Raw genomic sequence first — 16,863 nt, 5'->3', positions numbered from 1 at the left:
TTGCTCACTGTATTATATGGACATTGATTTGAGGTGTATGGATTTTCTGTCCATATATATATGTCTGGACATTGCTTCAGTTCTCCACATTTAAATGAAACATGCTGCAAAATACTGTCCTAAGTTTTATAAACCCATCGCACAAATTTTGCTTTTTGATATTTTCCACATGGCAGAGGCAACTTCTTGTTCCATCCTAAAGTTCAACTTCTCAGGTCAACATGGTGGATATATATCTAGTTTCAATGGTTATGGTTTTACATGAACACCTACACTTTCAAAATAGTCAGACCATTGCTACAAAAATGTTGACTGTAAGTGTTGGCATTATGATCCTACTACATCAATACTTTTTTTTGTGTTTTATGATTTTTGTCACAAGAAGAATCTAAATTATAACAAGAGATTTTTAGAGACACATTTAATAATAATTTACTTTAACATAAACTTGAAATAAGCTGTAACCCTAATGTTGTGAGAATTATAGGCCTACATTTAAGTTAGTTTAAATATTTACAATATAAACTAGTATAAATGTATTCAACAAAAACCTTACACTCCAATAATGGCTACTATAACTACAAACAAAACATCTTATATTCAGTATCGCTAATATCGATTTTTCTTTATGGAGTACGAGCTTGATTTGTGGCAGAAATGGCAAAGCTATGAGCATTGATCGTTTGATTGGCTGAGATAATACAAGTCCCGCCCTTCTGGTTTCAGATCTCGATAGGAGGTTTCTAATTGGAGGATGGTAAACTTGCTCTTCGTACCCAGCATGCACTGCGAACACATAAATGTCATACTTTACCACTAAAGTTAAAGTTTGAAAACTTCTAGATGAAATTTACTGTCGAAATATAACGATAACATTATATATTTTTTACGTCGCGTAATGACTAAATCGCACCATGGTAAAAGTATACCTTTGTGGGGTACTAGTATTACCCCTATGGCTCACAGTCTGCAGGAATTACGCTCTTTTATAATTGTCCAGTAGGTTTCTCTTAATGAGAAGCCCCCAAACGTTGTTCAAAATAATACAAAACATATAGTAGTAGTAGTATATAGTTACAAGTGGATGTTAACTCATTTTAGTCCTTATTACAGATAGTTTCTTAATTGATTTTGAAAGGTGAGATCTTTGTGTTGATTGGTCCAGTGTGACAGGCGTCCTCTGTGTTATCATAAATTCTTGGTGCTTAAGTTGATCTCGGGTCAATGATGATTTTGGTGAAATTCAGGAATGAATGTAACAGGTCGTTATTGACGTCATATGAATTTCTCCAAAACACTGATTTTTCATTTTAAATCTAATTGTTTTCCATTGTTGTCCTGCCTGTTTATTTTGGAGTCTGTGTGTGTGTCTGTGCGTAATGACGTAGGTATGTGCGTGCTCTGGCCAGAGCCGATACAACTTTGTTCAGAGGTAGGTTTATGGTGATTAATGCTCCTTCGATAAATTCAATTAAAAGTATTTTTTTATATAGTTTACATGTAATCAAACTGTGGTGTTCGGTTTGTGATCATATTTGTGTTTATTCTGTATCAGTTTTGCAAAGTTTTGAGTATTGCATATAAAGTTATTAATTAGTTTCGTACAGTACAGTACAGTGATAAACTAGTGTCTCTCCCTGATGATACATTTGTCTTTTATCAGGGGAGATGTTCGACTCTGACAACACACACACAGGACTGATATGTGCTTTTATCTGTTGAATACAGGTATGGAGAGGTTTTTTTGTGTGTCTCATTAATATATGTAAATATTAAAGCTACCAATGTAAATTTATATGCTGTACATAAATGCTAAATATAAGGGATTTTTCTGTGAAGGTGAGTCAAAAGAGGAGGGATTTTCTGGCTCCATTTCATTGTTGATTTGATGTGTTATTGTAGAGTTTATTTGGGTTAGTTTTCTAAACATTTTTCTTACGTTGTATTTATTATATATCTATTTATTTTAACTTTACTTTGGATAATATCGTTTTTTAACAATTGTGTTTATTTTGAAGTGCTGTTGATTTTATCGCATTATTTCTGAATGAATGTTTAATGTGTGAATGTAAACAAAGAGGGGAGCCGAGAGGGGAGATGCTCGACTCTGACAACACACACACACACACACACACACACACACACACACACACACACACACACACACACACACACACACACACACACACACACACACAGGACTGATATGTGCTTTTATTTGTTGAATACAGAGAACCAGAATCCAAGAGCTGTCTCCTGATTTATTTCTGCACACAACGCAGAACACATCCTTTACACACAGGTTACATTTGACTCTTAAGTGTATGTGGAGTAAATTTAATGGTGGATACAAAATACGGCAGCATAGTCTTCTAAGGGTAGATTAAAAATTCGCCAGTGTAGATATTGTGTCTACCTTTTTTTTAATTGTCCTGCGAGGATGCATGCAACCCTCGACAGACATGCATTTCTCGGCAGTCACCTAGTTGCCTTTTAACAACCGATGACTACAAGATTAATAAAAAACAATTGAAAATGTCACAAAGTTGACTCCAACAACTTAACAACTTTCTTATTTATTTATTTCTTACTTATTTTCTTATTTATTCTGATTGACATTGACATAGTCATCATCAAGTGAGACTCATAACTACAAATGTTTAAAAATATTAAGGATAATAATAAGGATTGGTATTCCAAAAGGTTACCACACGGGGGCACTCTTACACCACGGTCACGTCTGTATGGATTAAAGAGTTAATCTCTAAAAGCGATCCTGTACTAGTTAACTGGTTTGTTGTACTTGTAGCAGTCTTCTGCACAAAGCTTATTTATCAGCCTATTTATCGCCTTCCTGTTGAAGCACCAGCTAATAAAAGTGTGCCGAAAGGGATGATGAGTGCGCATGATTGGAGGACAGGTGGGAGGAGGACCACACCGTCGCGCTTTGAAGGAGGTGACCGCGAATGGGCTTTAAAAAGCGGAATGTACATGTGTGGATGATTCTGCCGTGAGTCAGTAGAGTTCACTGAATCGTTGCGAGGAACGTTTCCGCCCACAAGAAAGATGGCGGCTCCCTTGCTGGAGAGTCTGTCGGAGTCCTTAGGTTCACCGGAGCCAGCGGTTCGACTCATTTTATCTATTTTAATCGGTGAGTTCCTCTTTACCAATAAGTTACGAGTCATTCTGGTTGTTAGGGAACACGGTAGCCGTCCCGTTGCCACGCTGAAGTGCTCTTACAGCGCTGTGTAACTGTGAAGTTCCCCTCACTGCTAACATCAGGCTTCAGTCAGGTACAAACCGTGACACATAGCTACAGGCTGCAAACCGGTTGTTTTGATCTAGTCTACCACTATGAAGGTAGACAAATTAAACTCCCATTAAATAAATAAATCACGGGCTTCCTCGCATCAACTGATTTGTTTAAGAAAACTTGAGCTTTTAAAGTACACAAATCAAGCAGCCTGTGTTCCCAGTCAACCATCATAACCAGTGGCTAACCTGTGACAATAAACTTACAGAAAGGGGAGTTTTGTATGGTGCCACGCTGCTTTAATGCATTTAGTTATTAATAGTCGGACAATTTAACACACTTGGCATTCAGGTCTGCTTAGCTAGACAGTTAAAATCCTGTCTAAACACGACTTCCTTAAGTTGGCTGAAATAGTTTGTGAGCTGTTTAATTAGCATAAATCTATGTGACGGGTGTTTTGTGAAAATAATAGCCTCAGTGATGTGTGGGGGGGGGGGGGGGGGATTTGCTTTGACAAGGACACTGGGCACAGGCTGCCAAAACATGTCCCCCCCCAACCCTCCATTTTCCACTCCACTAGTTGAGTTGAGGGGAGGCTGACTATAAACTGGGTTATAAACTGTTGGAACTAGGCCGCAGTTTACTGAATGCTTTTATTTGAATGTAAAAGTTTTTACATGTTCTGTTGTTTCCATTTTGTTTGCATTACTTTAAGACAAGTAGGTCGGGGTCTGTGTGTCTGTGTGTGTGTGTGTGTGTGTGTGTGTGTCTGTGTGGGGTGGGGTAATGGGGTGGGGGAGGACGCCCTCCATGCTGTCCTCTCTGAACTTTGCTCTCACACGTCAGTTTCTCGATTTAGCCTCTCTCGCCATAGTACAATACAATAGTCATAACGTGGCCACTCTGATCAGACTTTGGGTTGGCTAATGCCAGAAACCCGTTAGTCAGGGGTGTTACATGCTCCTCACAATGTTGCCCAATGTGTGTTGCATAATATTGTATAGTAACTGCCTTGTCTGCAAGACTAGAGCCTGGAATACCAGGTGGTTTCGTCAGTGTTCCCATGCAATGATTTATGTCTTTGTCTACCGAATGCTTTAGCGGGGAAACAAACTACACAGCAATGAACTGTGTCTGTGTGGGACTTTAATGCAGATATCATTCTGGATGGTGCTTAAAACACACCAACACAACTTTGAATTAATCCCATTAAAGAGACTTGCACAACTCAAAGCATACAAGACTATATATGTGGTTTATTAAAATGCAAAAGGTTTTTTTTTCCTAATGTTCCCAAATCAAGCGGCAGGCGACATATTTTACTGTCTGTCAATATTTTGTACATAGGAAAAAGATGAACTCGATCCCCACATTTTTTTTAAAGGACACTAAAAGTGTAAAGCACTGCAAGCCAACATTAATTGCCTGACTACCCAGACTACTGAAAATACGTACCCTGCTTGTATAAAGATGCACAGAAATGAATAAAGACCGCAGCAGGCAAAACCATGCAGGCTTTATTCAAATAAACTACAGTGGCCCCTTTCATCACTATGAAAGAACTCGTCATGCAGTGTGATTGCATGGCCCATTTATGTCCGTTTGGGCAAAGAGGTCTATGGCAAAGAAGAATCCGCTGTATCAAGAATAGTTTCATCAGTTCTTTCTTTGTCTCGGTCTTTTCACAGGATTTGTTGTAAATAACACAATCTTAAAAACTCCATAGCGGTATCCTTACAATGAATCTGGAGTGTTCCTTTTATATTACAAATCAAAGGAGATTGTACTGGCCCGGCCTTGATATCTATCAAGTAATAATGTATCTCCTGTAGTCCCAGGGAGAACAAAGGTGCAGAGGCCAAGTTACGTCATCCAATCAGAAGAGTCCATCAATTTACAGGCAAAGTCCTTCTCGTTGATGTATAGTGTAAAAGATAATATTGCAAATACAGAAATTAGCACTGAACTGTTAAACTGTTGCAGTGTCACTGTGAACGTATGTGCTAATAGTTTTTGAAACGTAATGTGAAATATGCCCATTGCAGGTCACTTTTTATATGTGAATGGACAAACCTCATACATACAGTTTGTGTCATTTGTGGCATATTTTCAAGGGACGAAAATGAATTGAAAGAAACAAAAAGTCAGCATGTAAAAATGTCCTTTAGGTTTCTTTTAATCTGGGTAAACAGTAACAACAACAGCAACGGATGTGTTTCGGCGCTAGGCCTTCATCAAAAATGAATCGGCATTTCTCGATTGATTACTGTCTGTATTTTCTTCTTTTCTAAATATTGTCATATGGGGTCAAACAAAAGAGAAAAGACTTTGCTGTCAGTTGCTCAATTTTCTAAAATAGTTCAACTTAATAGTCAGATCACAATTCAGATATTTTCATATAATACAGAAATTAAAAATCTTCACATTGTGAAGAAGGACCAGTTACATTGATCTGCCTGACTCTCTGTGGAAAAAAAACTTAACCTTGATCCTGGGTGAGTGTTTGTCCTTAGCATGGTTCGGCTTCGAACGCTTCTCGTTCTCTTTGAAATGCAAGGTTTGTAGCTACATGTGCTGCTGTGTGTGTCGATCTGTTACCACAAGGCCGGAGATGTTGATACTAGGAGGAGGTGTCAACAATGACTGTCAAAGAGCTGATATGAAGTCAAGGAATGAAACTCCTTTTAACATTTAAATTTGTCCTGTGTTTCTGTCTCTCCTGCAGGGTATCCCTGTGCTCTGGTGTACCGACGGTTCCTGTTCTACCAATCTACCACAGTCGTACACTTGTTCCATGCAGTCTCAGGACTGGCTCTAGCAGCATTCAACTTTGGTGAGATGAAGCGAGGGGTGGACGGACTGCATAGACATAATAATATTAATATCATCATATCAAAGTTGTGTTTTATTACCAAAGCTCTGTTTTAAATCATCTCACAGTTCCTTATGTGTTTGGCCTTCGTTAAAGCTTTAAGAGGAAGCTTTAAAGAGGAAGTGTTTAAAAATGCTGTAGTGTGTTTTCATGCACAAAGGTTGTGTCTGGATACACTGCTGTACATTCATTCTGTTCCTCCTTGACAACAAACATGAATCAGTATCTTCCACATAAAGCTTTTGTTAAGTTGAGTTTTTTAACATCATGACTTTTTGTATTGTGGTATATATCGCTCTTTGTCGTGTGTGTGTGTGCATGCATCAAACAAAGTGGCGACTCAATGCTCAGAATTGATTTGGGAAGAGTGACGCTCTAACTAGCGTGTACAGAGAAACTCTGTGTTTCAAGTCCTGAGAATTGAGCATATTAATGACCATCTTTGACCATATTAATGTCATGCTCTTCTTTCTAATGAGTGAATCTCCTTAAATTATATTGAAAAGCTGTAAGTAATGCATAACTAAATCCTAAAGTAAGGTTCGGTTTAAAGCCTTTAACAAAGTTAGAAATTCAAAACGTTAAAGTCCAGAACAAACTGCTGGACTTACACAGAAAGCTCTTTCTCTCACATTTTGGTGAAGAACATAACAGTTGTTGGTTATCCAGAAGAAGGCCGGGTCTTTTCATGTGAGTGAATTATCAACTAGTGTTGAGTCATTTCTGGTTTTGAGGAGGAAGGCAAAGCTGCCTCTCTAACAGACGATGGCAGCAGGCTGGAAAGTTGAAGATTAAAAGTTGAAGGTTGTTTAGACACTTTCAGGCCAGACCCTTTTCCTGCTCAGCTTGATATGAAGTACATTAAGTGATTTACTGGCTGCAGTTAACGCCTGTTTTCAAACTTGGTTAATCAGCCGATTGTTTTCATACTTTATTGCGTTCGTTTGTTCCATAAAATGTTGGAAAATAACAAAAAATACGCTTGAAGTGGTTGTCTAGACAACAAACAAAACCCAAAAACTGAGATCAAGTTCTAGTACCATAGTTGCATGATAAACAAATAATCTGGAAACGTATTTCTCCTTAAAGTCATTTTTCAAATAAAACTGCAAAGTTTTTGAAAACGGTACAACATGTTTTCTTGTGCTTTGGTAAACTAAAACCGACATCTCTGTTTTCTGACACTTAATTGACACTTTCTCAAATCCTGGACTGTCATCGCTCTGCAAATGACTTCCTTGCTGAATCATTCTTGTTATTGTCACACATTTCTTGACTGTAGAGAAAAGTCATATTTCTAAATTGACCACAATAGTTCAAGTATCCTCTGAATAAAAGGATAAATGTTTGAAAGTTGACGCTTCCTTGGGGGTTAAAATTTGGCCCGCTGGAGTAAAGACAACCAGCTAACATTGATCTCTCTCTTCTCTTTATTCTGTCTTGGCTGCACTTGGATTTTACAGCAGGTCTGTTGCGTTCTCTTTCTTCCTTGTGGAATAATGTTTCTTCCATCCCTGTTTTTGAAAGCTTGTTTCCAAGTGGGCCGTGTATCATGGATTTGCCTTGTCGTACTCTCTCCACCTCTGCCGATACTGAAGTGTGGAGGGAAAATGCTGTTGTCATGTCCAGTCCTACAGGTCACACTTGACTGCACTCACCGTCATCCCCATCCCCCCACTCTCTGTCCGTCTCTCTCCCAGGCGCTCAAATCTATCACTCTGCAGTATGCATCCTCATCCAGTTCCTGATGCTGAGGCTCATGGGAAGGACGGTAACAACTGTCCTGTGCAGCTTTACCTTTCAAATGGTGATTAGTCCCACTGTCTTTTTTTATTCATTCTCCCCATGTCTCCAGGCTACATTTGTAGCATTAGCTCCAGTTAGTCCTGTGCTGCAGCGGTGCAGGTACAGCCAGTTTGTCTGCACAGTTTCACATCAGATATCTGCCATTTAGTTTATTTAACTTGTTATTACCAACCAACTTTTTTTTTTCCCATGTCAAATGGCCACTTACAACATAGACATACACATAGATGTGATGTAGTCACATGATTCCTGTGGGAGCGCCTTTATTTTTGCATGCATTTGCGTTTATTGCCCACAGTTACTGAAAATACTGTAATGAAACCAAGTTAATAAACAGAAATGTGCCCACTTCACATTTTGAAAACACACTGCCTGTGATTTTTTTTTTTTGCCATTCACTGTTTCTTTTCTCTCTTCCTGCAGGTTTACCTGCTGGCAGGTTATTACTACACCGCCACAGAGGAGTATGACATCAAATGGACCATGCCTCATTGTGTGCTCACACTTAAACTTGTTGGTGAGTTCTTTTCAGCTCTCTTTACTGAAACACTGTTTGACCAAAGCCAGTTGTTTCATAAAAGCAGATGTTTTCTCATTGTGGTTGATGGTTTTGTTTTTCTGCTACTGGTGATGCAACAAGCTCTCAGTACTCTAGTGAATGATTACCACTTTGATTAACTGCTGACTCATCCTCTGGTTGCTTTAAGGTGTTCACTGGACTCATCATGACGGCATTAGTCATCCTAACACCGTTTCTGACGCTGGTTGTTTTTTTTTTTTCTGATTGCAGGTTTGTCATTCGATTACTATGACGGCGGGAAGGAACCTGTAAGTTGGTTGATCTCTCTTGCTCTCACCTGTTTATCGTTAGTCATTATGTCAGTGTGAATGTTCTGCTCATTGCTTTTCATCATGTGTGACAGAGAGGTGGATGAGGTGTCTCATTTAAAAGAATATCTGCAGCAGGAAACCAGTAAAGTCAGCTCAGCTGCCTGAGTCCAGACACAAGAGTCAATGATCAGTTAATAATGGATCCTCAACGCAACAATGGCTTGTGCGAAGAAAATATAGGACAGACGATACTTGCACAAAGATTAAGAAGAGTTATTTTGATCAATCAGCTGATTATTTTCTCGAGAAATCAATTCACTGTTTGGTTGATAGAATATTAGAAAATAATGAAAAGTGCCCACTACAACTGGCCAGAACACAGAGCAACCAAGTCACTCTGCTCTCTGTTTGGTTCCTTTCTGCTACAGCTAGCTTGTTTGTGACAGCTGCTCATTTTGCCTTCTGTTGCTTTCTGTCATTTCATCCTCATTGGGTTAAATGTGGTGCTTGTGGTATTGTGTTTTCAATACATGCCAAGGGTTACTTTTGGGTTTCAGTTTACAGAGTATTCCTCACCGTCATTATGAGTTTGTTGAGTTAGAGCACAACGTTTTCAAAGAAGCCTTTTGTTTTGAGCTCATCAACATGCTTCTAAAATCAATTATTTGCCCTTCTCTGTTTTCCACCTTAACCTCTTTTACCCTCTGTTCATTTCACTCTCTTATTATTTTTCATTTTAATTTAATTTCCTTAAACTTCAGGATCAGCTGAGTACAGAGCAGAGGAATGCAGCCGTGCCGTCGGTGCCCTCTCTTCTTGAGGTGTGCGGCTTTTCCTACTTCTACGGAGGCTTCCTGGTGGGTCCCCAGTTTACACTTCGCAGCTACCAGAAGCTGGTGGCAGGGGAGCTCACCGACTGCCCCGGAAAGCCCCCCAATAGGTGAGTGGACGAGAAAATGCTGAGTGATGAAGAGTTATGTCTCAAAGCCCTGCAGTTAACAACATTATCTTCCCCCTTTCATGCTCTTACTTTGTGTCTTCCTCCTCCAGTGTTATCCCAGCGCTGAAGAGATTTGCTTTAGGTTTTCTCTGCCTGACGATATATGCAATATTTAGTCCCTATTACACAGACGGCTACTACTTAACAGATGAGTATGAGGTGAGAATGACAATACGTTCAGAACTAATCACCCTGTGTATGTTTTTGATATCTTTTAAATCGCCTAAAATGTTAAACTTTGTTCCCACAGGCTCAGCCTTTCTGGTATCGCTGTGTGTTTATACTCCTCTGGGCTAAAGTTATTTTGTATAAATACGTCAGCTGTTGGGTTATAGCGGTGAGTAACCTCTTCATTGGCAAACATTTGCATGACATGTGGATTTTGGCAGCCCACTGATTTGTTTCCCAAACAAACCCACATTCACATGAACCCTGCATTAACACGCTTGCTTTTCTGTGAGAGCACATGGAAATTAAACTCTGCCCTCTACACATACACTCATGCATGCAGGAAGGCACACCCTGGTCTTGTCAGCCCAGGTTCATAGTTTCAGTCCCAGTTTATCAGGTTCTTGTGCTGCATGGTGTGACATTACATAAGCAAGCGACTAAAATGACTTGTGTTCTGTTGTGTTGCAGGAGGGTGTATGTATATTATCTGGTTTGGGCTATAACGGTGTAGTAGATGGTAAGCACCAATGGGACGCCTGTGCCAACATGAAGGTGTGGCTCTTTGAAACCACGCCACTCTTTGGAGGAACCATCTCTTCCTTCAACATCAACACAAACGCTTGGGCTGCCAGGTGAGTGCGCAGCCTGAAATCTGTGACGGCCCCTGCCTCGTATTCCAAGCTGTGTAGTAAAAGTTTAATATTGACTTGGATGATAACACTGAAGCAGAGGGATTACAGTTCAATATGCATATGAGGCATTAGGCATAGCTTCACAAAGTAGGAGGAGCCTGGTGATGCCAGACTCCTCACAGTTTGTTTTTACACCAGAGGTCTCTTTACAGGGAGAGGGGCAGACGTCCTGGGAGGGGGTTAAAAGTTTGCTGTTTTCAGACTAGCAGGAGCATGTGACATCATTTTTATTATGACCACAGTGAGCAAAGCAATTTATTGAACATAGACTTTATTACATGGTCCATTACAGCCCATGCAATGGCTTTCTGAGCTTATTTTCACTTTCTATTATCCAAAACTGCATGAGGCACCCAGTGAGGAGGAGCAGGCACAGTGACCACTTTACAAAATAAAAAATACCAATGGTCCACTTTTCTTTGGCAATTGAATCTGCAGGTTGTAATTTTTTAAATATTTTTTTTATTAGAAAACAGCTGAACAGAATACAAATCTATCTTCTTAAATTTTTTCTTCTTTCTAAAAGTTTATAAAAACAAACAAAAAACAAATAGCTCACCAAAAAGACAATGGTCAGGTAACAACACAAAGGAAATAAACAAAAATAAAGCTGAATAAAAAATAAATACGTTTTCTGAAATAGGACCAGGGGGGGAAGTAGAATGAGTGAAAGAATAGTCACAGAGCTGACTTCAGACAGTGGATTCATGAGTGTCAGTTTGTCTCTAGTGAAGAAAGATTAATTACATAATCTAATTATCGGCTGCCATCTTTGATAGAAATGTGTAGATGAACCTCTTAAGCAGAATTTCATCTTCTCATTCATTAGAATCTGTTTGTTTTTACAAAACTATAATACTTACGTCCAAATATGGCTGCAGGGCTGGACCTTCATCATCTCAGCTGTGTGTTTATTATGGACTATGAATGTGGAAATGTTTTGCATGATTATTAGTTATTCATTCATTCTTTAAAAAATGTAAAGTAATGGTAATTATCATGTTTATATGCAAACAGATCTTTCTTTCTGAAAGCCAAACACAGTCACAGCATGTGTGGCTGAGCAGAACCAGACTCATGTTGAACAAAGTGTGTCTACTCGTGGAGGATTAATGTTGGATTTTGTAAAAAAAAATGGAGTCTGGTCTAGACCTGCTCTTTTTGTTAAGTGTCTTGAGATAACTTAAGGTGTCAGCTGACACTATACAAATGAAGATTGGTTGATATCAAATGCTTAGACTGAAAATACGTCCTGAACATGGCATTGTGATGTCAAAAAACTGTTTTGTATTTGTAGTTGTTGGGGAATAGAATCTGTGATCAATTAGAGACCAGTGGTACACTTAAGTCTTTTATTATGGCTTTTTCCTGAGTCAGATTTTCTCAAGTGTCCAATTTTCCAACCGTCCACCATGTTTTTATGTAAATCAGGCCAGTTGTTTTCCCATAATCCTCCTGACAACATATAAACAAAGAGAATTGAAACTATTGGCTCCTTGGCCGGCCTGTTTCTGTAATTTTAGAGTAGACAGTTAGGTTGGCTTAAGGTGAGTTTTTATGCCCTTGATAGACAAAATACAGTTATGACATTTGAAAAGCTCTCATTGTTTGACCTACAAAGAAATGTCTATTTATAGTCACATATGCAGCACAGCAGATTCTCGTGGCACACATTAAAGCTGTTTTACATAAAATGGGGTTAAGTTTGATATTGTATTTATAAAGCCGTCCTCCTCTGGCACACTGGAAGCTTTATAGAATAATAAACAAGCATTCTTTAATGTACGGCCTTTAACTTCAGTATACAGCACCAGTGTGACGCCGCAGGCTTGACTGATTAGTATGAGGACAATGTTTAATATAAGGGCGTACAGTATGCTTCAAAGAAAACACGTTGTATGAAGTGTCATATGAGGTCCTGTTTATAGCCTCTCCAAATGGCCACATGAAAAGGCAGCATGAAAAGTCAGCCGTCAGCAATAAGCTGTAAAATGAAAGTCTTTCCTGGAAGGTGTCCACAGGGCTGCTGTTGAAGCATGAAAAAGAGAGCTTGAGAGAGAGAGAGAGAAGCTCAAATGCTTCACACTTCTCTCACCTTTGCACCTGGACAGTTGCAGAGGCAGTAATCAAAAAATACTCCCCAAATACAATCAGACACTGATTTTGTGTGTGTCTGTGTCTGGTAGGTGCTTTAAATAATCTGACAAACACTTTGTTTTGAGGGCCATGGGCAAGGTTTTTTCAACAGCAATACGTCGTGTACTTATTTGTCTGACCCTGCTCTCTGCAGCTAATAACACAGGGGGGGGGGGAACAAACAAACACGGGTATTGGGATTGCAAACATAACAATTTGTGTGAGCACTTCTTCAAGATATTTAAAAAAAAAAAAAAAAAGGCCTGGCTCTGCATTGAATTCATGAGTACCCTCGCAGAACATTTAAAGTTGTTGCAATGCTTTAATATAGCCTCAGTTGCTATGCAACAACAACTTCCAGGTACGTGAGTGCTCGCCATGTAGGCAGTGATGGATGATGTTTTAAGCAGTTCTGAATGAGAAACAGAGTTTGTCCACAATTCTTAACGGTTGTTCTTTTCTTCTTCTTTTTAAAGACATGTCTTCAAACGATTGAAGTTCCTGGGTAACAAGACCCTTTCTCATGTGGCCACGCTCCTCTTTCTGACGGTCTGGCATGGCCATCACTCCGGTTACATCCTGTGCTTCTCCATGGAGTTCTTCATCATCACTGTGGAGAGACAGGTACGCTGCAGATGCAGATGCAAAATGTGGAGAACAGAAATGTATGTGCAGGAAGCTCAAAAAGCACAAGTATGTATTCAATTAGATGGAAAATTAGTTGTTGACCTCTTTGTGTTGATCATACTTTCTCATTAATGTAAAGTTGCACTTTGATTGCATCATACAAACCTTATGTTTACTTTCATTATCAAGAGACAGACTCTTATTACTATTGATCAAATGCACCTCACTGCTGAATGAACCTGTAATTACATATTGACTCAAGTCACCATTTTATTGTTTTATTGATGTATAACCATTATGAAATGTGTTTGTGTGTGTGTGTGTGTGTGTGTGTGTGTGTGTGACAGGCCCTGGCACTGGTGAGAGACAGTCCTTTGCTATCAAAGCTGGCCAACAGTGCGCTCTACCCTCTCATCTATGTAGTCCAGCAGTTTTTCCACTGGCTCTTCATGGGCTACCCCTTAGTGCCATTCTGCCTCTTCACCTATGACAAATGGCTCAAGGTAACTCGCCGCTCACAGACATCACATGGCTTATGATGAATATGTTTTATCTCATATTTGATATTGAACTCTTGCTACCTGTGACCAGTTTTGATGCATCAGTAAGGCAAACCCAAATGCAGACAACACGGTTTCAATAACCAGGTGTTAAGACTTAGATTGCATTTCAACACACACGCTGTTCTAAGAGCCTGCTTCACCAAATTTTCATCATGATATCATCAGTTTGCATTGCGAGATCATAAACAAATCTCTTTCATTTCACGTCTAGTCCAAACAAACACACAAGAGCATGCAGAAGAGCTTTCAAATCTAAAATGGAACTGACGTTTGAGCAGCCATTTGTGAAGCAGGAATTTTGCCTCCACATATGATCTGTGATCTGCAGTTAAGATCTTGAGTTATTTTAACGGCACATCACTTTAGTATAAACATGCCCCGGGAGGACTGGTTTCAGCTAAAGAAAGCTTATCAGATTCCCAAACACTACACTGCACAGCTGTTTATCAAACTGTGAGACAGGATTTAACTTCCCCTGGCAGATATCAGTCTGGAAATCATTTCTCATTTCTTCACGATAGATCAAGTCAAATCAAGTCTTTATTTATACAGCGTGAATTAGAAATGTGCTTCTGGAGGCTTTGCATTCTGCACAGTGTATGACAACCTTCTTACATTTTGGGGAAAAACTCCTTGAACAACTTTTGATATATAGGGAGGGGAAAAAGAAACACCTGCGTTAGCCAGAGAAGAAATGTATTCAGTAATGTCAGTGATGAGAATAAACTGAACAAGTGACAGTAAAAGGACCACTAATACTATTCAAGTACTATGCAGCTTTTCTCCAAGTAGGGTATCAGGACAAATATGATCATCTTATAAAGAAGTCTACCTGGAATGTGCACATGCAAGCATCTGATTGGACAACGCAGTGCTTTGCAGACATAACGTTTTGCACATTTGATTGAACACAATGAGGTTACAGGGCCAGGCGACTTACAAGAAGCTGTTGCTAATGTTGCCGATATATTTAAGTGGGGAAAAAAAAACATGTTTTGCCTCTGTGCGCTGCCTGGCAACACTTGTGTCCGATCGGCCTTAACGCTGTTTGTTAGCACTTACCGACATTGTTTCCTCATCTCCCGATCCTTGCTTGTGTTGTACTTCTTGATGTAGGTCGCTTTGGACAAAAGAGTCTGCTGAATAAATTGTAGAATTGATTCAGTTATTCAATTTTCTCCCAAGCTTACTGTTAACCTCCATGAAGGAACATACCCAGTTCCCTAGTTAGCAGACTGAACTTCTTATTAGCCTTTTTTCACATCCTTTATAAGATCTCTACACATAGAGGGCTTTGGTCAATCACAGAACGATTCACTGATTGAATCTTCTAAAATGACAGACCCTAATCAATCTGTGCAAAGTGTTATGGAGACAAATCAGGTTTCATGTTATGAGATTTGTACATGAGGAATTAAAGTTAACTTCTCTGTCTCTTTTTTATTTTTCAGGTGTATTCATCCGTGTATTTCTGCGGTCACGTATTTTTCCTCGTAGCCTTTTTAATCATACCATACCTCCGGAAGGCGCTGGTGCCGAAGAAAGAACGGAGCCAGAAGCAGGATTAAAAGTCGGTACTAAGACCTGGCATGGTAAGCAGGTGCTTATGTTCAATGATGTTCTAGAAAAGGGAAACAAGACAAGGATAAATGTTTGAACATATCTATGTGTTTTCCTCCAGGTCTGTCTAAGGCTGAATATCCACTGAAGGGAAATATGACTTTCAAGGAGCAGAATGGAAAATATTTTAAGGCCTTTAGTAATATATATATATACATATATATATATGTCCATGTAAAAATAAATTTCTATATATTTTTGTGTTTTAAATGGGAGGGTGTTTTTATAAACATTTTGAGAAATGTTTACAGGAAATGACCATCGTGCCACATGGGGTAATTGTGAGCCAATCGGGCGGTTTCCTGTCTGTCAATTTTTCTTTCCTCCTTTTTTTTTTTTTTTTTTTTTTTAAAAGAGAACTTGAGAGACTTACATGCTGTCGACAAAGATTTGCACTCACCAGTCACGGGTTCAGAGTCTGTCATTGGCTCTGATGTTTTTTTTGTTGTTGTTGTTTTGTTTCATTTCTGTCTCAAATCACCCAAAGCACCCACATCTATTGAGCAGCAGCAGGTTTTTACAGGAGGTAAAAGCAAAGCACACTTTCTGATATAATAATACAAAAGGCTCCAGCTTTCTGCAAAACTCAGACAATAATGATCGTAATAAAAGTAATCAAAGGGTGTCGAAAATGGCTGTCGGTGGTTATAAAGGCACTGTAAATCACTTACTGAACACTAACCCCCCCCCCCCCCAGTCAAATGGCCTTGTATTAATGAATGTTTTTATAGAACTTTTGTTTAGGTTATAAATTGGTTTGGTGACAAGAAAAAAAAACACTTGATTTTATAGCGTTTTAACAGCTTTTATGAAGAAAAACAAACATTTTGTAGCTTTGGATAAGATTTCATGAATGAATTTACATTGTTCTCCTGGTTTGATCTTTCAGTTTTTTGTACCCTCTTCTTCGCCCTCTGTTTAGCTCTGTGATACGCAGAAGTATAAAGTGGATCATTTCATAAGGAAGCATGCAAACTGCTCAACGTACAGCCACTACAGTTATTCTGGCTCATCATGTATTCACTTCAATTTCCGTGAATATCGCGGCTGTTTTTTTTTGTTTTTTTTTAAATCAAGGAATCATCTCATTTTGAACTGGAAACAACAAAACAAGACGGACAAACGTGAGACTGAAAATCCACTTTTGTGTTTCACCTATGGCCTGTTCCTCTGTTTCAACAGCAGGCAGTGATTTAAAAAGAGAGTGAAGTGGAAGCATCCCATCCAACCGTGGGGATGCCTCTTTTTACGCCGTGTAATTGAATTGTTTCTCGGGCAGGAGGCTGGATTGT

At 39.2% G+C, this 16,863-nt stretch overlaps 1 protein-coding gene and 1 non-coding gene across 2 annotated transcripts; both read left to right on the top strand.

Moving 5' to 3' along the window:
- The first annotated feature begins 971 nt into the window (after window positions 1–971).
- Window positions 972–1,026, top strand: LOC132984414 (U7 small nuclear RNA). The gene has a single exon (XR_009674924.1). It is a non-coding gene; the product is annotated as a U7 small nuclear RNA (small nuclear RNA).
- A 1,965-nt stretch (window positions 1,027–2,991) lies between these two features.
- On the top strand, window positions 2,992–16,618 carry lpcat3 (lysophosphatidylcholine acyltransferase 3). The gene is made up of 13 exons (XM_061049272.1): window positions 2,992–3,151; window positions 5,979–6,086; window positions 7,826–7,932; window positions 8,355–8,448; window positions 8,722–8,759; window positions 9,524–9,702; window positions 9,813–9,921; window positions 10,013–10,099; window positions 10,402–10,565; window positions 13,238–13,385; window positions 13,736–13,891; window positions 15,403–15,543; window positions 15,633–16,618. Exons 1-12 carry the CDS (start codon window positions 3,067–3,069, stop codon window positions 15,517–15,519), a joined length of 1,392 nt encoding a protein of 463 aa, XP_060905255.1. The 5' UTR covers window positions 2,992–3,066; the 3' UTR covers window positions 15,520–15,543; window positions 15,633–16,618.
- The last annotated feature ends 245 nt before the right edge of the window (window positions 16,619–16,863 follow it).

This window comes from Labrus mixtus, chromosome 11 (assembly GCF_963584025.1).
Source record: "Labrus mixtus chromosome 11, fLabMix1.1, whole genome shotgun sequence".
In the NCBI taxonomy this organism is placed as follows: domain Eukaryota; kingdom Metazoa; phylum Chordata; class Actinopteri; order Labriformes; family Labridae; genus Labrus; species Labrus mixtus.
Note: the sequence above shows the minus strand (reverse complement) of the source record. Positions and strands in the feature narration are given on the sequence as shown.